The sequence below is a fragment of the Nicotiana tabacum genome, chromosome 8 (genome assembly GCF_000715075.1).
Source record: "Nicotiana tabacum cultivar K326 chromosome 8, ASM71507v2, whole genome shotgun sequence".
NCBI lineage: Eukaryota > Viridiplantae > Streptophyta > Magnoliopsida > Solanales > Solanaceae > Nicotiana > Nicotiana tabacum.
In genome coordinates this window covers 144,831,995-144,855,940 of record NC_134087.1, presented here as the reverse complement: position 1 = coordinate 144,855,940, position 23,946 = coordinate 144,831,995, and the positions used below count along the sequence as shown (strand labels likewise).

At 35.5% G+C, this 23,946-nt stretch overlaps 1 protein-coding gene across 5 annotated transcripts; it reads right to left on the bottom strand.

Moving 5' to 3' along the window:
• Positions 1-463: 463 nt before the first annotated feature.
• LOC107781452 (lysine-specific demethylase JMJ29) lies at positions 464-23,751 on the bottom strand. 5 transcript variants are annotated; one of them, XR_012694260.1, is made up of 15 exons: positions 22,249-23,751; positions 22,017-22,132; positions 21,589-21,688; positions 21,350-21,491; positions 20,877-20,940; positions 19,962-20,793; positions 16,608-16,937; positions 15,513-16,076; positions 14,493-14,565; positions 14,300-14,385; positions 8,288-8,374; positions 6,888-7,051; positions 6,601-6,757; positions 4,307-4,634; positions 1,889-2,008 (listed from the first exon to the last, which is right to left on the bottom strand). XR_012694260.1 is itself a non-coding variant. In XM_075219727.1 (13 exons), the coding sequence occupies exons 1-13, from the start codon at positions 23,116-23,118 to the stop codon at positions 698-700; spliced, it is 3,444 nt and encodes a 1,147-aa protein (XP_075075828.1). In that variant the 5' UTR covers positions 23,119-23,751; the 3' UTR covers positions 464-697. The 5 variants fall into 5 exon arrangements, 1 of the variants encoding a protein (XP_075075828.1); XR_012694262.1 differs by lacking the exons at positions 6,601-6,757; positions 6,888-7,051; positions 8,288-8,374 and adding exons at positions 464-782; positions 1,227-1,288; XR_012694259.1 differs by lacking the exons at positions 1,889-2,008; positions 4,307-4,634 and adding an exon at positions 6,391-6,405.
• Positions 23,752-23,946: the final 195 nt, after the last annotated feature.

Genomic DNA, 23,946 nt, shown 5'->3' with positions numbered 1-23,946 from the left:
CAACAAATAGAGAACAAAACTTCAGCTAGTAGAATGCTTAAGTTCAACAATTACGAACAACTTCAGGCCCGTCTATTAGATTGCTGAAGTTTGTGTGATTGTCTTTGCTACTTTAGGCCCGAATGCCTGAAGTTTACACAAAAAGTGGGTACGCTTGCGATTTCTTTTACAAAGCGGGTATAAGTTTAAACGTGACCCAAAAAGCGGGTATAGATACAAAATCCCCCTTTAAATTAATGGTATCATCTTTATGAGCCCAATAAGCCTCCATTGTTGTAGAAAGCATAGCCTATGCTTGTCCTCCTCTAGTAGCACAATTTGAGCTTGTATGTTCATAAAAGTAGAAGTGTGCTGGGCACGACACTAGCAGAAGAGCGGCGGCAACAATGGAATAAGAAAATGTGAGTTTTTTTTTTGGATAAAGAAAAGAAACAATAATACTTGTAAATTAACTCATGCGCCAAAAGGAAAAGGAACAATTCATTGCCAGTTCTGAAGCTGTGATACATCTTAAGTTAGATAACTGCTTAGAACAAAGAGCCTACACACCAAAGAGATTAACTATTAGATACATCTTAAGTTAGATAATCATATGCAGGCATAATCCAAAAAGGGCATCTTCACTTGGAGCCTTTTGTCAATCCATTTCAAAATCCTCCTTTGGGCTATTGAGTCGTCAACCTGAATCTTGTCTCGTCTACTCATCTTTTGAATCATGATCGTCTGCTGAATTTTCTCTATCATCTTCTGATTTTCTGTTCTCACCCTCATCGGTGGAATCCCTACGAATCAAACACAAAAAATTAGTCTGTCACATGATTGGCCACGATGAGATCTACACAAAAGCGACAATAGATACAAAGGGTGAACACTGAAATCCAAAAGTAACTAAGTAATTGCAAATGATTATAGCTTGTAAACAAGATAATTTTTGGATCCCAATGTTTGTTGCACGAAAATAAATTTCAACTTCAATACTCATAAAACAAGAAGACAGTTCTTCCCACAAAAAAGTTGAAGCATGGTATGAAGAGATTTTTTTTTTTTACATGAGCACCACCCTTTCGCAAATTTCGGCAGCAAGCACCAGGAAACAAATGCTCACGTGTAGATTGCTATAATATGTTCATATAAGGCACGGAACCACAAAATCTGGGATAAGTTCACAGAAACTGGGTTGTTATAGGTTGAAGAGTTAAACAAAAGAAAAGGATAACGAGACCTACTTTGCAAGTTCTTCCAAGCATTTTAGAGCTTCTCTCATTGCATAAATACTCATTTTCTTCACCTGTCACGATAAAGGAACCACCAAGAAAACATAAATACACATAAAATACGTACAATTTTCCCAAGACATTTCCTCATGAACAGATTGAAACAGATAAAAGTATCTTATTTATAATTAATGTGACCATATGTCAACGAACAATTAATTATAAGATGAAAGCTATATTCATCTGGTTCACACTCTCCTCCAATGCATGATTCAACTCAATGTCACTTTATAACAGAATAAAACGCCCAAATTCTGGAGAGCTGAAGAAAAAGCAACAGTACATAGAGACAAGTGTAAAGTATAAAACATACAATTGAAAATAAGAGCAGACAACTACCATATTTCTGGTACACACTTTCTCCACCAATGGATGATTCAACTCATGTCATTTTATAACAGAATAGAAACGTCAAAATTCTGGAAAGCAAAAGAAGAAAACGACAGAACATAGAGACCAGTGTTTAAGTATAAACCACCAATGGATAACAAGAGCAGAAAACTACCATATTTAAACCCCCCCCCCCCCACCCACCCACAAAAAAGATACGATAAGTACTCCTGAACAATAAGAAGCAAGCAAATAACACAAACTGCTTATCCAAATAAATGTACCTCCAACTTGTCCTCCTTGGCTCTGTGATTTTGGGGAAGAGTGCGGAACTCTTCAGTCAGACGGATGCACTCGTGAAGATTTTCAGGAGACACAAAGTCAAGAGCAACCTTTATACATGACTGTTACAGAAAGGTGAAAGTGTTTTAAGTCAAAATCACGTGTTTAAAGTTAAAAGCTCATGCAGTTTACTTAATGATGGTCCAAGTTCACCACAGGATGGGGAAGCAAGTACTTAAAACAACCAGATGAACACTAGAAAATATATTAATGAATTTCATTCAGACAATATAAGAATATTTTACAAACTCCCAACTTGCAGTTAAAATTTGCGAGAACTACCACATTGGACACGCCCATACTCTGTTGATGCATTAGATGAGCATGCCAAAGCATTTCAAAAATAAGCTACACAAATGCAATTAGAAAAAGTGCTGATAAATGCTATTAATATATACAGCACCGCGTTGTCAAAAGTGAAAAGCGTAGATAGTATCAAAATCTACAAACTTTAAATGCAAAGTTTAAGTTGCTTGAACTCAGGTGTGGGTGTCCAATACGGGTAAAATATTACGTTTTAGAAGTATATAACACATTGAACACCCTTTGTCGGAAAAAATTCCTAGCTTTGCCACTGATCGGATCCATAAATTATATGCAATGCGGGAAAAAATAATTTAATACAAGCAATTATTTTATAGAAATGAAAATAATTAAAATACCTACAATTAGGTGAGGTATGAAATAAAAACACGTTAAACTACAAAAAACAATTTTAAATTTCTAATTCAAATGTGGAATTCGAAGTTTAAGTTAGATTTATCTTACTATGCTTTTTATCTATCACTAATATATATTCATCCATAACATTATCTTAAAACTTAATACTACTTGTGCAAATAAACATAGTTTAAGAAACAAGAAGACTCTTAACACACAAACTAAATAAAAAAAACTACCCACACTAAAATGAGATTATAAGAGTTTCACCTTCCTTCATCTCTCTTAATAAAAAACCAAAACTTTTATATCAAATTAATCCCAACATGTCAATAAAGCACAAAAACAAATCAATATTTTTAGAATATAACCAAAAAGGAAAGAGAGTATGACATAAAATATGACAGGAGTTATTTTTGTCACTGTTTTATGCTAACTATTTCGCTCTTCAAGAAAGAGCCCAAAACCCTTCTTGATGCTTATGCCAATGCACCTCCTAGGTGAGGCGAAGCATCCAACTATTACTACAGCTACTACCAAGGCTTAAACAAAACTCAAACTGACGTTGTAAAGTAGGTAGAACATTAGAACGTACATAATTCAAATACAAAACAAAGTATTTAACATCAAACCAAAAACTTGCATGGCAATAATAAAGAATAATTTAATTTTCAAATTATAAGGTATAGACTATTCCTATGCTACTCTATGCTTCAAATTGTATGAATAAGTTGCCAGCTTTGAGATTGGGCCCACTTTTCAATTCTCACAATCTTAATGGTTTGGAAGTGTGCCCAAAATAACAACCAAGTTTGGTCAAGCACCATTTAAGTCAACTCACCACCCAAAATTTATTTCCCACTCCACAGTAGTAGTCATCTAGCACCCAGAGATACTTGCCTTCCTAGGATGCACTATGCAACACATTTTAGTAATTGGCACTATAAAGTAACCAATAATATATTGAATCCATGTAAATGAATGCTCAAACATTCTATTTTAGATTCTAGACGCACAAAATTCTACATTACCGTCGAAAGTAGAACCAACTGTTAAATGATTTACACTCTCAATTAATGTGATGCTCTTTCTTTTTTAACGTGTCCCAAAAAGAATGACACATTTCTATATTTAGAGGCACTTTTAACTCTTCACATTACCTTTAATGAGATGACTTATAACCACATAATGTCTATAAGTTGTTTTAGATCACAAGTTTCAAAAGTCATTCTACTTCTTCAACACCGTCTACAATCAGACACCCTCACATAAATTGGGAAGACGAAAGTATATCTCAACTCTAATGCCTTTCCTTGAATATATGTAATTTGCAACTTCTTTTTAGATAAGTAAAGCAGTATTTGTAAATGGTAAACTTGTATTAAGCTGCTGCTACAAAACATAATTACAAATTGTGAAATTACCCGATCATATCTGGCGATGCATGTACATCACATGCAAGGGTCACTTTGCACCAAAAAGCTAGCAAAGTACATCGGTCTTAAAAGCTTTCTACTTAAGCCTTAAAATTTGGCTGTTTCTTTCAACCCAACAAGTCCACCAAATGATTGAGGTATAATTTTTTATGTCTACCGGGACTTCTTGGTAAGTCCCTCATTATTCCAGCAAAGCACTAGGTTTAAGACACACACCACAAGCCAAGTATTGCATAAAAACATACTCCAAAGTCGTTTTGTTACCTTGCAGTGCATAAATAGATAGTAGGCATCTTCGTGGTACTCGTCACATAGTGGACATCTACTACAAAACTAAAATCCCCTTTTTCGAAGATTTGCTTGATTGTGACATGCCTCTTTAGCTACTATCCAAGAGGTTTGCTGAATCAGATCTTCCATGGCCAAATACCAGCATAGTTTGATTCCAACAGCTTGTAGCATATTTTGAGAGAGAGGAAACCAATGGAATGCCCCTTCCACTTCAAGGTATCAAGCTTGAGTTGGTCATCAGTCGTATTAAATAAGTGTTGAAGTAAAGGACATCTTTCCCATTTCCCAATCATTAATACTCCTGAGAAAGAACAGATCCTAGCTTTGAGTAGAATAAATTCAGCAATTGTAGCATTACAAAGGGTGGATAAGCCGCAAATATCCTGAAATTGGTCCTTTAGAGAGGTGTGTGCCCCGACAATGTGTCTTCCTAAAACCTAATTCTCCAACCATTTCCATGTAGGAAACCAATGTATGCTCAAATTTGTTCCAACGCAACCTAATATATTTCCAGACTCATGTATTGTAAGGTGTCAATTAGATTTTGGTGTGCAAAGGACTATCAGTAGGGTTGTGCATTTGGATCGGTATTCGTAATCCGAACCAATCCGCTCGATCGAATATTTAGATTGGATTTCGGATTATGTTTATTAAAATTTCAGATATCCTGATCGGATTCGAGTATAATTTTAACCCGACCCGATCCGAAATTATTAGGACATATATAAATACTAAACTTTTATTTTAGGATTAGGTCTTATTTCATTTTCAATCTGCCTAATTTATATCGTTCGTCTCTCTCTCTAAGCTCTCTTCAGAGTTCTATTGCTTGCGTTCTCTGTCTGTTCCGCTCCGCCTCTCTTCTTTGTGTTCAGATTATCGACGGTCACCGAACGACGATAAGACTATCTCTCTCTCTCTCCCTCCCCCCTCCCCCCCTCTCTCATGGAAGAAATTGATGAAATAAATAAGGGACTGCCACTAACACTTATTTGGGTGCATGTATCGGTTTGGGGGTCTGGCTTTAGGGACTGCTAAGACTTTAGTTTTTGATTTATTGTATAAATTTATTTTGGGGGTTTCACTCATCACTTTCCTTACTACTATTCTGACTTTACTTTGTAATTTTTTGTTTGTTTCATAGATGGCAGATGAGGCAGAGATGTGGTGAAAGTGGTGCTTCAAATGATTCCACTACTAACATTGAATCTGAACCTGGTTCGAAGAAAAGAAAAACCATGAAAGAAAGATCAGTTGCTTGGCGACACTTCAACAAGTTCACTGATGTCGAGGGTGTTAAAAAAGCAAAATGCAAGTATTGTTCAGAAGAATATGTAGCTAATACAAAAAACAGTGGTACAAGCAATTTGCTATCGCATATTCTCAAGTGTCCAAACAATCTCGACAAGGCGAAGACAAGCCAGACAAAATTAGCTTTTCAACAGAAAGGTCAAACAGGTGATCTCACTTATCCCTTGAAAATTTGATCAAGAGGCATGTAGGAGGGCTTTAGCTCGTATGATAATTATAAATGAACAACCTCGTTGAAAAAGATGGATTTAGAGACTTCGTGAGAACTCTTCAACCTTTATTTCATATTCCATCTCGTACTACTATAACTAGGGATTGTCAATTTGATCAAGAGGCATTGTCTTGAGATATACCACGAAGAGAGACTTGCTTTGAAGTCAATTTTTAAAGAATCAAAACAGAGAATTTGTATTACGACTGATACATGGACATCAATAAAAGAATTAACTATATGTGTTACAACACATTACATTGATAAGAATTGGAATTTACATAAAAAGATATTGAATTTTTGTCCAATTACTAATTACAAAGATCAAGATTTAGCTAGTGGTATCGCCAAGTGCTTACTTGAATGGGAAGTGGATAAAGTATTTACTGTGACAGTTGATAATGCGAGTTCTAACGATGTCATGGTTAAAGAATCATCCAAACAATTTACTAGATGGAACACTAACTTGATGGAAGGTAAGCATGTTTATGCGAAATGTATGGCTCACATCATAAATCTAGTTGTTCAAGATGGGATGAGAGAAGTGCGTCTGTGGAACGAATAAGACAAGTTGTTAGATACATAAGACAATCTCCCGCAAGATAGAAGAAGTTTAAAGAATGAAATGATTTTTATTCCATGTGTGTTGGATTCACGCCACAAGTTTCAATCTCTTTCGCTTGCGCTTGCTGCTGTGTTTAGAGAAATAATAGGTGTGAAAACACAAGATGAGGTGAAGACATACATGGAATCTTTGTTCAATGTGTATGCAAAGAAAAATGGTGATTCTGGTTCATGTCCATCCTCTCTATCTTCCAATTCAATTCCATCTTTTCATGTTCCCCTGGTTCATGTCCATTTTTTCCTTATCTACTTCTTCATCATCGCTTTCAAAATTCATGCTAGATTTAAAGAAACATAAGAAGGGTGAAGGAATTGATTCTAAAACAGAGTTAGATAAATATTTGGATGAAGATGTTGAGGAAGACTATGAAAATTTTAACATTTTGGGGTGGTGGAAGTTGAACTCACCCAGATTTTCCACTCTTACTGAGATGGCACGTGATGTGCTAGCCATTCCGATTTCTAGTGTTGCCTCAGAATCAGCCTTTAGTACCTGTGGACGCATACTTGATCCATTTAAGAGTTCATGGACTCCTAGATTGGTTCAAGCTCTTGTGTGTTTCCAAGATTGGCTTTGGAACGAATCAACAACTCCGGTTAAAATTGAAGAAGAATTAGATAATCTTGAACAACATGAAGCTGGTAAGACTATCTTATTTCTTCTATTACTTTACTTGTGTTCAATGTATACTTATTTTCTGTTTCTTTAGATTATTTTTAAACTAATTTCTTTTTTTTTAATTGTCTTTATTTTTTATTTTTTTGAATTGTTAAACTAATTTCTTCTTACTATCTTATTCTACAGACTTTATTAATACCGAAAGAGAGTCTTGCATTGTCGACATATAGCGATGAAGATTACTGTTTGCTATTGCCGGTATATTTCTTTCTATTTTTGTGTGCATCTTGAATAAGCGTTCCATCTTGTCTGCTAGTCTAAAAAACTAACAGAATCTTGTCCATCTTATCTTCACTGCTTTATTCATCAAAAAATGTCAATGATATATGGCTTATCAATTCCTTTTTGACCAATCTCTGCCATGTAATGTTTCTTTATATTTCCATGTAATGACCCTTCAGATGACATAACTTTTAAAGGTGTCCCCCCTTAAATCATGTTTATTTTCGTTTCCTTTTCTCTTCTGTGATGACTTCTTTTTCTTGTGCTTTTATCATTGTGCTGTTGTAGTGTCTTTGAACAAAGTTTAATGTCTTCGATTTTGATCCCTACGGATAATGGTGTATCTGCAGCTTGTCCCTGAACTAAGGTAGTCATCAAGCATTTGTAAGGGCTGGAAAACTGATTAATTGGTTGAATGTTCTTATTCTTGTGTGTATGTGGATACGATTGATCATGTTATTGCTGACTGTTTATATTAGATGTAATGATTTATATTGATTGGATATAACTGATGATAAGGTGCTTTAAAAATGGTCTTGATGAATGCAATAAAGGGCTCACTTGAGTAGTTAATATCTTATGAAATGCAGTGTAGCAGTGTTGTCAAATCTGATATCTTATAACCTCTCATTTTTGTCAAATGCAGTGTTGCTTAACTTGAAAGCGAGCCAAGATTGAGTGGGATGGCCATAGAAGTTGGAACTTGGAACTCTTTTGTGTAATCTATTAATGAATTCTTGTTGAGGATTTCAGTTAATTTTATTTTGCTATGAAGATTGTGTTTTGGTTATGGGATGGATTTTACCACAAGAATTGGGATTTGCAGCTTTCCTTTCATCTGTGGATGCTATGATGTTCTTTACGGGAAAAGCCAATACTTTATTTACATCTTCCTCCAAGTTATTACCTTTACAATTGATGGATTTGGCTACATTGGCACCATAGTCCCCACATAATTGCAGAAACATGATTTTTTCTTGTTGTATTTCCTCTTCTACAAAGAAAATATACAAGTATGAGTTTTGCAACTTAGAGGCATGACAACTCGAACCTCCAGAGATGTTTGTATTAGCACAGAACAGAAGAAGCAGATAAAGCAGATGCATTAGCTAATTAGATTAGCAATAGCCTTAATAATACGTACAATCCGATCTGAAAATCCGAAATAGTTATCCAATCCAAACTTTAAAATCCTATCTGATCCGATATTAATTCGAATCGAATTCGGATTGCATTTTGTAGAACCCGAAATGTGCTAAATTCTATCCGATCTGATCCATGTACAGCCCTATTATCAAGTGTCAACTTATTTGGAACATCCAATCCATTTTATTAAGACTCTCATCGTGACTCTTGAGATTCTTGATTCCAACACCACCACTTTTTTGTCGTCGGTAAAATTCTTCTAATTTACAAGACAAAAAGAATTGAGCTTCTTTTTACCACATCAAAGAAAGTCTCTCCTTACTTTATGCATACACTTCAAAACATGTGCCAAAGTAGGAAACAATGACGGTGCAACAAGGAAGGGCGCTAAGGATACTGTTAATCAAAGTGAGTCTACCAGCCCGCAAAAGATATCGTTTTTTCTAATGCCAAATTTCTTTCCATCTTCCTAGGAACCTCATTTGATATTGTCCCTGATATGTGTCTTTCACCCCAAAGGTAGACCCATGTACTTTGTGGGAAGAGATACAATGGTGCAATGCAAAATACAGTGGTTGGACGTTTGGCAGTGTAATACTCCCTCCATTCTAATTTGTGGCAAAATTCGAAAAAGCACGAAGTTAAAAAAGAAAGAAATACTTTAAAACTTATGGTCATAAACATGCCATAACATTTGGGTAGTTATAAGACTTTTGAAACTTTTGGTTTAAAATTAGAGCCATCAATATGGGCATGGCCCGTTGGGCCGGGCAACCCGGAATTAAGTAGTGCTGGGCTAGAATTTTTGAAGCCCATTTAAAATGGAGAAAAATACAGGGCTAAGCATCTTTTAAAAACTATTTAAGTTAATGATATCATTTCTTGTTTATTCCATAAATAGCATTTTCTTTTACAATATTAGCATATTGCAAAAATTATGCACACAATTAATGAGCAACAGAATGCACAAATCATGGGATCCATATTTATCTTTTCATGCACTCTCTTTCCTTTTATTTTCTATTCTAAATTTCAACAGGTTCACAAGAGGAAAAAGAAACAAGGAAACCATGGCTGCCTTTCAGTAACAGGCCCCGCACAAAACAAAAAATTAGAGATAGATCGAGACTAGAGAGAGAAGAAAACTAAAAGAAAAAGAAGTCTTGGTTCTCAAAAGTTCGAACAAATAGAAGGATGCATGCGAGCACCAAAACGACCCCAATCATTTTTCAATTCCTTTGAAGATTTTGTTCAAGAAGTTTGCTTTGATTGTATAAATTTTACTATGTATATTTTATGTAGTTGAATTATAATCTTATGTATTATTACGGTTTACCAAGATGTAATTTTTGAAAATATCTTTGTCTTTTAATTGTGTACCATTGTGTGTGTGTGTGTGTGTGTTTATATATATATATATATATATATATATATATATATATATATATATATATATATATATATATATATATATATGTTTTGGTAACAAACAAAATCATTTGTACTCGTATTAAAGAGAATTGTTGGCCGATAATATAATATAGTCTAAAAATAAGTTGTATATTTTTTAATATGCTCATATAACAATGTTAAACCTATGTTCAAATTATTGTATAATATGGATATACCACTAATAATGATGTAATTAATAGCAATACACTATATATGTATAAATATACATGATATATAATAGTAATATGTAAATAATAGAGTCTCCATGTGTGTGTGTGTGTATATATATATATATATTACATATACGTTCTTTAAACTGCAAATATTTATTATTAAAAAATTATTATTAGGTTATGAATCAACAATAATATGATAATTGAAGTATAAATAGACGATTGTAGTCTGTGTTTGCGTTGTAGAAGAAAGACATATCAAACGAATGAATAGGGTGTAAATTTTGATAATGCATTATAGATTCTCAGTAAAATAATTCTTGATTTATATGATGTCTTGCCATCATTATACTTAGCTATTGTGGGAGATGATATGATATTATGGGCGATAATTTAGGAATTGAATTGGTATAGCTTTAAATGTTTCGGCCAAAAATGTAGATAATTAGATGCCGTGTTTGTTAATTACTTATTGTTGCTAAGATTTTGTAAAATTTTCTTAGATATTGTCTAGTTATGTTTTTTCCCCTTAAAAATGAGGCTTTTAAGCCCGGCCTAAGTAAGCCCGTGAGGCTTGACTGGGTTGGGCCGGCCTGTGGGCCTAATAAAAATACGTATTTAAAATATATAAAATATAAAAAGTATATGACACAAAAAATAACAAGAAGAGTATCCCAAGCTTAAAGTTTATTAAGCTCATCATATTAAAAAAACGTTAATTAGTTTTAAAAATTCAATTAATCTTATTATTTAACTAATTAGTATTACATAAGAATTGTAGATGTAGATAAAAGTTGATGTTAAGACAACCTTCTCACAAACGTATTCAGATGTGTTTGATGTAGATGATGTATTGGATATCTCATAAGTGTCATAGACGTTCTCTTGAATTGTTTGTTTTGAGTTTTGACTTTTAGTGAGTGAAATATAGTCTTGTCTTTTACTTTTTTAGTGTTTATTATGATATATTGGAACAATATAAAGAGTTATTAAGTTTTGTCAAATTTTTCCAATAAGATTTTTTTAACTTTTAAATATGAATCTTTTTTTAGGTTAAAACTTAAAGAAAAGATATAAATTTATATTTTAAAAAAACGATGGGCCGGTCAATGGGGGCCCACAACCCACAAAGGGCTAGGTGGGTTGACCATTATAAAGCCCATCAAAATGGTGGGCTAGCCCAGCCCAGCCCATCAATTGCTAAAGCTCACGTAGGTTGGGCGGGGCTAGCCCGACCATGCCCATATTGACAGCTCTATTTAAAATATTCCATAAAATTTATGTCCTGCAAAATATTATCACAGTAAAAAGAGAAGTTTAAGTTAGATTAATTACAAATTTAGAAAGTTGTTATTCTTTTTAAAACGAACTAAAAGAAATGTTGCCACACAAATTGGAATGGAGGGACTCGCAACTTTTATGATCAAGCTTCTAAATTTTATACACTCCAAACATGTGTATCCTCTAAAGCTTCTCCTACTCTTTCCACTTCGGCACGTGAAACACCAGCAAACATACATTATCTTCATTTGTACTCATACTTTTTTACCACTAGAGGAATTCCTTTAGTTGCCATCTACATGAAAAAGCATTTGTGCTCTTGGAATACAAACGAATAAGTATTGGAACTTCAAACTCACTTTTTAGTAACAAATGGTAAGGACTTCATAGATAAAATTTTATATCACATCCATTTCAATTTCTACATGCCAAATTATGACCGTGTTATATTGTTTCATAGGGTAATCCCATCACGTTTAAAAGATAAACTGCTTTCCAATCATATATTTTTCTCGTGAATCCCAAAGCACTCCACTATCCTGTGAATTATAGATTTACTAAATTGACATTGGCATCTCCTTCTAACTCGATAATCAATATGCTATATAGATAGGAAAACAACCCTTAGTACCACAAATCATGTGTTTCTAAATGTTGTTCTCGTTTCCTCAATTTAAAGATGATGTTGTCGTTAATACTTTACATCCCTCCATGATCTTCCTCCATAGTAAAATTGTTCCAAGAACCTCATCTACCATCATGTATTCTGCACTTCTACAAATTCACTATCCTCCATAAAGTCTGATCCTCCTTTCTTAAGCTTACTTACCTAACCTTGCTATATTAAATCTCAAAGCATTTACTCTTAGCTTAAACCTTTAAAAGGTAACCACCACTAATTAAAAAGGCAACCCAGTGCACTAAGCTCCCGCCATGCGCGAGGTCTAGGAAAGGGACGGACCACAAGGGTCCATCGTACACAGCCTTATCCTGCATTTTCATTATTTCCCACGAGAGATTTTTTTGAAACCTCTTTCGCTTTTCAACCACACTGAGCAATGCATGCATAAGGGACATAATAAGTAACAAAGCTTGATAGTGTACTATTGATCAGTACTTCATTACCCCTTTTCTACCAAGTACTTCTTTTATCACCAGCCTAATATTTTCTCCACTTTTCCCCTTTTTGGAAAAGGACAATTTGGTTTTTGTGCAATGCTCCTCGTGAAGACATAGATAAATCATTGAGAGTGCACCAACCCTGAATTTTTGTGCTAAATGTTCAACGTTCATTTCGTTGAACGTTGATGAACATTTAGCACCAACCCTGAGCTTTGGTGCTAAATGATCATTTCTCATGGGATAATCCCAACTCAGACTTCTTTATATTAATTCTCGATCTTGATATAGCTAGACCATAAAAACTTACGTAAAGCTTACTTGATATACTTCGACATTATAAAAACATCAAGGTGTCATTCGTACATAATAGAGGTGGGACTCCAACATCATGTCCCTTACACTGCAAATACTCCCATTAAACAACCTCCTTGACTACTCTATCCATATCATACTCAAAAACTCCATAACCATAGAACTTGATCCATAAAACTTAATTTCCTCTTCCACAACAAAAAACTTTATGCGATACCAATCTACCTCTTACACTTTTCCTGAAGCCATTTCCATGATCACATAATTCAAAAATTATCCACTCAAATGGTCATGAACTTTTTCGAGATCCAATGTACATAAAATTCCTGGTTCCCTCCTTACTTCTCTGGTCCACCAACTCATTTGCCATTAAGGCTTCGTCTGAATCAATCTACCTTCCACTAAGGCATAATTAAGAATTTAACGCAACTTCCTCAAATACATTTTTTAGCCTAATAGGTATGTCTATATAGGTTGTGCTGCCCCTTTTGCATATAATTGCGATGGAAGTTGCATAGACTGTTTTCAAAACTACCCGGAGACCTAAACAATGCAAGTGCAGCAAACTCAATCCTCGAAAAGGCTAAAATCAACCTACCCGACCCTTGTGTTGTTACCAACATGTATCTCTTCTATCACTATATGAATATCCAACTACTCCCTTGTTCACCCCACTCACTCGGGCTAAATTCTATTTCACCAAACATTAGCCTCCCACTCTACTCCTTTGAACTTAACCTCATCCTCGTCCTCAACCAGTGTGCCTTCTATTCTGCCAATCAACTTTCTCTTACTAGAATTGTTAGTCTATGGAAGAACTTTGTATTGAAATCCATAACGTTCAATCATAGTGATTTTTGTTATAGCTAACTACACTTCAATCATAGCCTAAGTTTCTCCAACGCGGCAATTTAGGTGTCGCACTCGTGTCGATACGACACTATGAAGGATGTGGGTATGGAATCCGTACCGGATCTGGTCAAACAATTTTGGGTACTTTGACCATGACAGAAGGAAAAATCCGAGACGAGATAAAATTTGATTCCTGAAATCAGAACCAAAACTAGGGTAAATTTGAAGAAAATAGCCTACTTTATCTAGAAAATCAATCCTTTACTTATCTACAACTTGAAAATAAAACAGAAATCCACATTTTACAAGCAATACATAAATATTCCACAAAATTTCTCATAATCTAGAGATATTTTGTTTTTTGAATTATTTTTAGCCGGATCACCTGTATCCATACTAGGATATGTATCCCTGAATCATCGAATTAACATCTCGAAGGATCCGACCTCTAGATTTGCACCCTTGTCGGACACACACACACATGCCCGAGCAACTTAGATCATAGCAAAGTGTGTGAGCAAGTTTTTGTGTGTGGGTGAGTGCATGTGAAACAGAAAAGAGAGGGAGAGAGTCACTCGCACCTTCAAATTTCTAACTTGATGAGGGCAGCCCGCAGGAATAAAAACTGCATCCCCTAATTTTTGAACAAAGGTCCATGGTTCAATTCCTGCAAAATACAAAAATATATACAAAGCCATTAGAAGGAAAAACAAAGAATTTTACTCGTTAAATAGGTAGAACTCAAGCTATGAAATTCATATACGAAACACTAACCATACTCTTCCTTAAGCTTCCTTTTGTGATCCTCAGTCAAGTAAAATGTTTGATCATGTATAGGGTGAATAACCTACAAGAGCAAAAAGTTGATAGATACAGAAGGCATAGCAGATCATAAGGATGGAAAATGTAACGATTAACATTTCATATTAGAGGATAAGGACCCCATCATAGACCAAAAAACTCTTTAACATTGGAAGAAAATGAAGTGATAGGCATTTTCTACAAAACCGAAAACCTACCAAAACCATCTTCATATAGATATCATAAAGACTAAACCAAACTTCACTTTTATGGGTTTGAACAAGAGAAACATCTGTCATAAATGTTTCCTCATCCGAACTTTGAAAGATTGACTTTCGAAACCACCCAAACCCCTCTAGTAGAACAACTACGCGTAAGTCAAACCAGTTGGAAGATTTAGAATTATGCTTGATCTCTATATTGGAAAAACTGATGTCCCATATTGGAAAGAACCTTGTCCAAAATGTAAATATCACATGATCTAACATGATAGCTTCTTGTTTCCTAGGTGAGCAAACAGATTCCAAAGCTGCCTATACAAAAGAGCAGCAGTAATTGCAGCTCATTGTCTTGTAAAGGTAAATAACATAATGAATTGGTTGAAAAGGTGAAAATAGGTGATCGTTTTAGGCTGTAGCATTCCTATTTCCCCTCACTCTCAGACTGGATAGCTGAAAGAATATTTTCAGCACATCAATTCAGGAATTTAGACTCTGGCTTTCTTGCTGAAACTGCACTCTCTAGGCTCTTTTCTTCTGCCTCTGCTACAAATTAGATTTGGCCTCAGTTCTACCGACATGTAATGTATTTCAGACTCAGTTACAGGTAACCATTGATTCGTCAAAACTATGTTGCAGAGCTCTGGAACATGTGAAAGAAAGAAACAGGATAACCAAAAAAAATCAATTAACCACCCCCCCCCACCCCACCCACACACAAAAATTATACTCTTTCACATTTCTAAGTAAAAAGCTTAGTAAATTTTATTAATACCTGTGGCACCGGGGAACAGTGGATATGCCTGAATTCTCTAAAGTGCTTCCTGAGATATTCCTCTAACTTTGGAACATCTTGCCTTCTAAAGATGTCCCAGAGTGCACCACCTTCTAAATCCTCAAATACTTCACCTTTTCTAAACACTGGGTTATATTTGCACTCATCACTTTTACCATGACCAATCTTAATTCCTCCACTTTCTTCATAAGTGCTTGTCGTATCAATTGCACCATCCGTTGCCACCTCAGCATTAGTATCTCCCTCTGGCTTGACACAGGAAGCAGATGCAACAATTGATTGATTGCCACTATGTGGTCCAATACTCAAGCTCTGATCTGGAAGTACATCAGTTTTTCCTTTATCTATTCTACTATGTCTCTCACCTAGGACAGAGTTACCCTCAATCAACTCAGATGATGCTTCATTTTCACATTCTTTCTCGTCCTCAGACATCTGAAGTTCCCTTTTATCTTGAGCAGCATGCCTTATTTTCAATTCTTGCATTGTTGAAAGCTGGTCATGCTTCAAGGTTATTGCTTGAGTATGTGTCAACACATTCACCTACGAAATAAATTGAAAGCAAATAACTTTAACAGAGAAACCTGACAACATAAGAAAACACATAGTTAACAGTTTAGTATCACTCTTTGGGTAGATAAATGAATTGCAATATAATAAAATACACCCTTCAAGCAGACATTAAATATCCCTCAGTAAGGAGTGTAACAGAATGTATGACCATTTATTCTTCAAGTCTCAAGCATAAGTTCAACCACATTAGAGAACCTAAGGTCAATTTAGCTTCTGGGAGACATGTTCACGACTTTCAATTCATGGGTAAGCATGTACAACCAGTTTACCTAGCTTCTCTTAGTTTAACTGAAGTCAAGGTTACAGCAACAACAACCCAGTGGGATAAGTCAAGGTTACAGCAATCCTTGCAAATAAACTGCATAGCATGAATATGCCTACATTATATTCAAGTTCAAGAAAAACCCTAACTGTGCATAACTGTGCAGTATTATATGCAAAAGAAAGAGAGAAAAACCTAAGCAATCAAAAAAAAGAAGCAGACGGAAAGCGCAGGTATACCGCATCAGACATATCACAATGCAGCTTAGTCACAGAGTCTCCGCGCCCCAGCTCCTGAGGAACTCCATAAGCAATATATGTCTTTGGTCCCATGTCAGGCTTCAACGACTCTTTTGGCAGTTTGACAGCAAGATTTAGATAGCCGCTTTGTGGATGTGTGTACTCCTTAAAAGGCAAACTGCTAACAAATTCCGCACCATGACGAGGTAATCGTTCATCAAATAGATCAGATGGAGGCCAATCTTTCAACTTCAGAATCTGGGGCCAGCCAGCATCATCAAATCGACCTTCCATATACCCCTTAAAGAACTGGTGGATGTTAACTTCTACCTGCAGTTCCACGAAATAACATAATCATCAACTTTCATGCAGAGAGTATACAGCAAATAACTAATTTCAGAAACTAATATGGAGAAAGAAAAATGTTGTAAAACATTGAACATCACAGGCTCCACTACACGTGAAGTCCTACAAAGTCTTTTGGGAATCACATTGAGCTATAAGATTTTCAATTGCTTTCAAAGTAAAAGAATAGATGGATTAACGTGGCACATTTAGGAGGAGGCGCCTTGGTGCATGTTATTTGCAGATGACATAGTGCTGATTGACGAGACACGAGATGGAGTTAACACGAGGTTGGAGATACGGAGACAAACCCTAAAATCTAAAGGGTTCAAGTTGAGCAAGATTAAAACGGAGTACATTAAGTGTAAGTTAAGTGTTGTAACTCATGAGGATGAAGTGGAGGTGAGGCTTGACACTTAGGTCACCCCCAGGCGGGATGGATTCAAGTATCTTGGATCGGTAATCCAAGTTGACTGGGAGATTGATGGGGATGTGGTATTGGAGCAGGATGGATGAAATGAAGGCTTGTTTATGGTGTCTTGTGTGATAAGAATGTGCCACCAAGACTTAAAGATAAGTTCTACAGGACCGACTATGTTATATGAGGCGGAGTGTTGGCCAATTAAAAACTCTCAGGTCCAGAAGTTGGAAGTAGCGAAATGAGGATGTTGAGGTGGATGTGTGCGGATACTAGGAGAGACAAGATCAATAATGAAGATATTCGGGACAAAGTAGGGGTAGCTCGTAGAGGATAAGCTACAAGAAGTGAGGGTGAGATGGTACAAGTATGTCGGAAGGAAATGTCTGAATGTCCCAATAAGGAGGTGTGAGAGATTGCACATGGTGGGTCTAAGGAAGGGCAGGGATAGACCTAAGAAGTATTGGGGAGAGGTGGTAGGCATGATATAGTGCTTCTTCAGCTTACTAAGGACATGATGCAAGATCAAGAAGACTAAGAATTCAAGAAATTCAAGTAGTCCAAACATCTATTCAAGATTAGGATTTCTTTTCCATAAGATTAGGATTCCTTATTTCTTGTTTCCTAGTAATTTGATTCTTGTTTTAGTAGGATTATATTTGTAGTTCTAGTCAAACTAAGATTGTTAGTCGGTATCTCATTCCTACTAGAATTCCTTTTTCCTATTGTAGTTTGAATAGGTTTCATTAACATTATTCCTATTCGAATTTAATTAAGATTAGTTTTGCTTAACCTCATCAATTTTATGTAAGGCCTGTTTAAAAGGCTCAATATGATGAAAATAAAAATTGGTAATTAGTTTTTCTAAGTTCGTGCTACAAAAACGTGATTTATCTTTTACTTCATTCTTCATCCTTTATTCAATACTTCTTGCAAAATACCTTCCCCGGACCCCACTTGTAGGAATATATTTGGTATATTGTTGTTGTTTCGAAGTACAAGAATAAAAAATATAAAAACACATATATAAAATAGACACAAAAAGCACATGCCGCAAAAAGAAAAAAAGGACCAAAAAAGAGCATGTTCCAACACAGTTTTAATTTCTTTATAAGAAATGGTAAAAGATTGAACATTGGGTCTAACATTTGTATACATTGCTTAGTCTGAAATTTCTGAGGTTGCTACTAGGTTTGTACTTCATAGCAAAATATATTACTCCCTTTGTCCCATTTTATGAGACACACTTCCCTTATTAGTTTGTCTTAGAAAGAATGGCACATTTTCATATTAGATATAAGTTAACTTTAAATGTTTCATTTTACCCTTAATGAGGTGATTTATTCACAAATACTTATGACTTATCTTAGTCCACAAATTCAAAAGTCTTTCTTTCTTAAAGTTCATGTCTAGCCAAACAGTCCCACATAAAATGTGACAAAGGGAGTAAATGGAAAAAAAATAATGCTCCCCTCTATACTCCTTCAATCTCATATATATTGACTTTGCTTTTATTCGAAGTCATGAACTTTATCCTCTGACCGCAAGCAGTATTAATTATTTTTATACTCCCTCTGTTCCAATTTAAATGACATACTTTCCTTATTAGTCTGTTCCAAAAAGAATGACACATTTCTATATTTGAAAATAATTTAACTTTAAACTTTTTATTTTACCCACTTGCCCCTTAATGAGAAGCATGTATAGCCACAAAAATGTCACAAAGCTTTTACCCTTTAAGCCTTTAGGACCACATGTTTCAAAAGTCTTTTTTTTCTTAAATTTTGTGCCAAATCAAACTACATCATCTAAATTGAAACGAAGGGAGTATTACCGTTAGGTCAAAAAGTAAGTGGCTAGTGGTATTTTTCATGAAGTTTCGAAACGACAAAATATCAACTTCTAAAATTAGAACAAACGTTAATCAAGTTATTCTTCTAAATTGTACTACGTCAGACAAAATTAGACCCAAACAGCCTATAGATTCCGAGCACTCAAAAGAACACATATATTTGATGAATTAAAGAGAAAGCAACATTATGCACAATTAATAGAATAACCTACTCGATTAAAGAGTTAGGTAACTCAGAAGTTAAACCCTAAACAAACTATATGGCATTTTAACTAGTTCCAGAAAAAGTCATCACTAGTAAAGGTAGGTACCAAGCAAAGAACAAACATAATCCAATAGGAAAACATTCAAAGAGATACTTGGAACCCACATACTTTAACCTACAATCACAACCATTAAGTTGCTTTAACCTACACATACTAACAAGTTTAAAATCATACAAAAACACTTTGTATTAAAAATCAAGTGCTTAGATTTTGATATAAATTGTATATTGATTGGTACTTCTATTTGTAATATAATTAAGTCCTAAGCAAGAGAAAAGAAAACTGATACACTGCACTGATGGACAGAATATTTGATATAATTCTGAAAGTAAATTTTGTTAAACTTATCTAAAATAATTAAATGTCAACCAAAACTAAGAACTAAAAAGCCGTAATTGATTAGCAAGACAAACAAAATTACTTAAAAAGGAGAGAATTTTGATGAATGTGAGACTCGCAAGTATTAAACTGACCTCACACCAATCTAAGCAATTGATAGCAATAACATCCAAAAGAAGAGGATGGTTTAAGTTCTTTATCTGGCGACATGCTCGCCACATAACCATGGGCTCCCAGCTTAACCCTGACGCAGTCTCAAGCACATTGCGGACAATCACAGGCTCACCTTTCAGCCAATGACATTGGAAATGCTTCAGATCCTCCTGCTGAAGATCTTTAGCTGCTGGACAGTACAAATAATTGTCATCAAAATTGTCACGAGATGCAGCTTTACACATTTTACTTTTCTGCATATCATTTTCATCCACTGACTTTCTACATAAGCATGGCCCCTGAGGAATTTCAGGCATGTGTTCCAATTTAAATCTTTTGGCAATATCTTCAGCTTTTGCCAACAACTCAGTGACCTGACATTTTGGCTTTGTCAGCAGGCACTTCAGCTCTAAAATTCCCTTACCACAACCACCAAAATTCTCTGGTGGACAAGGGATGCTACCATCTTCATTCGATTTCCACTCACCAGCAGGACCACCAAAATTTTCTGACAGAAGCCCTCGGTTATCCTTAGATTCCATTTCACATGCAAGCTTGGCATCTTCCGCTGAATCATTTTTAATCATCTCCTTCTTGGAAGATCTAGTACTCCTTAAGTTTCTAGGTTTGTCTCCGGGTATCTCCTCAGCATGCAAATAACCAAGCCCTTTGTCAGTGAATTCCAAGATGACTTCTTCTTCACGTCCCTTAAGGTGACCATCTCTAAGCTCCCGGCAACAAGTAAGGCAAAGATCATAGGAACAGCTGGAACAATTTCTGTGAAAATCAACAATGGATGTTTTGCAGTTGTTGCTGCACAAAACATTGCTCAACTTAGTGTACTGGAACATAATTCCAAAAGATTGACACGGAAAGAAGAGGTTCTTCATGCTTACCAGTACATTCGCTCATTCTTCTGACACTTTGCTTTGTGCAGCTTTAACTCTGACACTGGTAACCCTGCCCAGATGAAAAATGGGGGGAGGGGGATTCTTGTTACGATAGGAAGCAGTTGAAGATGCATTAACACATTAGGTTTTCCTGGAAAGAGTATTCTCTCTACCTACTATGTGGAACTATATTTTCTTATCTAGGAAATACTAACTAGTATGTTAAAGTATTCCCTCTTCAAACCCCTTCATACTCAACACTCTGCATATACATGGAAGAGAAGTGGCTATTTTGTTATCTTTTCTAGCTGTGCTGATATATATATATATATATATATATATATATATATATATATATATCACCTTTACAGAAACTAAAATGCATACTAACAGTTGCCCAGATGAAAAGAATATGGCATATCACACGAAAAAGTATATTGAACTATTATGGCATCCTATCTTAAAGGAGACAATGCAACCTTGAATCCTAGCTTCAATCTCCATCTCCATCACTTGCTCTGCATTGAATCTTCTCAAGAAAGGCAAAAGTTTTTGCAAGATAAATTTAGAATATAGACTCTTTTCTTCTTTGCTAATCTCAAATTTTAAGTTCTTCAATGTCTGCAAGAAAATTTCGGTAAGAAGAGTGCATTATACACTGTTAACTTGCAAAATAGGACAGTAACTTAATAAAAGTGGAATGGGTGAAGAAACCAGCCCTTATTGGCCCGTCCAACCGCAAGCATGATTTGCAATTACAGTTTTGACGACAAACAGGACAAGACTCTGCAAAGGCCTCCTCAGGCATCCCAGGGTACCTATTATTGATCATAAACGTAAAAGGCTATGATAAGAAAAACGAAAAGTAAACTACACAAATGAATGAAAATTGGTGTTGCAGTTGACATTTGACTACATTGGGCAAAATAGACTGGATATATAAAGCTTCAAGTTGTCAAAGTGCTCTTCATGCTTAGCATCTTATCAATTGTGATAATATAACACTCATCAAGAGACAATTGCTCAAGTAAAGCCACAAGGAGCAAAGTATTTTGTCTCTTTGCAAGTCCAACTTACAATTAAAAGTTCAAAACAGTTACTCAGACAAATGAAAACTATATTATAGTTGGTAAAAGTTTTCGGTACCATCTGTTCATGCAAGGAACACAGTATCGCTTTGTTCCACAGTTGGTGCACCGAACAACTCTTCCTTTGTCATTCCTCTGGCACTGATGACACATATTGGATTCAAATTCATTCCCCTGTCCATGTTTTGATTTCAAAACAAAGATAATTAGGGGTTAGTACTCATACTCTAAAGGAATAAACTAAATGAGATTTTCAAATCAAGAATTCATAATAATGTTAACATTTTTACATTCTCATCCTTCCTCTTTCTGTTTCGGGGATTTACTGCATTATTGTGCACATAATTTAGACGAGTAGAATTTCGGGACTCTGATCCTTCCACTTTCTCTTCCCCCTCAGCCTTATGCTTTTTACTCATTTCTCTCTGCTGCTCTCTACTCTCTTCCTCTGCAGAATCTCCACCACTTCCATCACCATTCTCTGCAGCATCTTTTGACCTCTTTCTTCTGCGCTTTTTACTTCCAATTTTCTCACTATCACCATTATCTTCTGTTTTCGTGCCACCCTTCCGACTTTGACCCCTTCTTTTTCTACCTGTTTTGCGGTCTTCTTCATCCCATTCAGCCATTTGCTGATTAAATCCCTTTAACTTCTCCATAGCTATTTGACTTGACTTCCTTGTTCTGCCAGTCACTTCATTAGAGTCAATCTTCTGTTTCTCCTCCTCTTCTTTTCCATTCACATCATTATTTTTCCTACCCCATTTCCCACGAGTCACTTCATCAGAATCACCCTTCTCTTTCTCCTCCTCTTCTCTCTCGCGATCAATTTCCTCTTGTTTTCCATTCACATCATTATTTTCCCTACCCCTCATAACAAGATTATTGCTTTTCTTCAAAGGAACCTCTTTCTCTTCAGCTTCTTCTTTATCAATATTTTCTTCCATTGCAACATTCCCCTCTGAAAAAATCTTCTTTTCCTTATCTTTCTTGGGGGGTCTCCCCCTTTTTCCTTTTGGTTTTCGATCATTAACCTCCGTCAAAACCTTCCCTTCTTCTTTAGCGTCTAAATTTTCCTCGAAAGAAGCAAACTTTCCCTCAGTATCCCCAATTTCCTTCTTTTCCTCCATAATACTCACACCGCCCGCTGGAAATTCCATTCCCTTTCCTTTATTTTCACTCTTCCCTCCTTCTCCGATTACAATTACTATCCCCTTTTCAAGAAGCTCTTTTCCTCCCCAAAACCCAAAGTGTTTACGCTCCCTTGATCTCCTCCTCCCTCAGTAAAATAGTAACCTGTGGTGAACCTTTTTGACTAGCAGTATTTCCTGACTGTTTGAGGTGGAACGGCGCCGTTTGGAACCGCAATTCATGGCGGATATTCTTTTACCATCTTACCCTTGCCTTCTTCCCCTATCCTTCATCGCGTTTGCGGTTCAAATTCTTTCAACTATGACCAAAGTAGTATTTATCTATATACTTAAAAACTTAAATAGAAGAAAGATGAGGTGGAAAAACTATTGGCGGATTAGGGTTTCGGTAAGAGAAAACTTAAAAGGTAGGGTAAAAAAGAGATGGAAAACTGTGGGTGAGAGAAATTTAGGGGGGGAAGTCGTAGAAGTTTTTCGAAAAGTCCCGCCTATTGTATCGAGAAAAAAAAAGGGCCGTCTATTTTGGGAAATTACTGCGATTAGTGCAAATGTGCGCAAAGCACAGATGGCATGACATTGGTAATCGATAGTCGTTGGATTTGCGTTGAGATCTGGGAAGACCCATGAAGTGCTGTTGTTTCAGCTTCGACTATACTTCACTTTTAAGTACTTTTAAGGACATTTTCTTTTAGAATAAACAAAAAGATAAAGTACAGCGGTTGCATATATTAAGGTTCCTTTTTTTATATTAGGTGTGTTGCACGTGTTTATAATATCCATCAATTAAAAATATATACATTAACTTAAAATAAAATACAATATTTGTTTAAATGATAA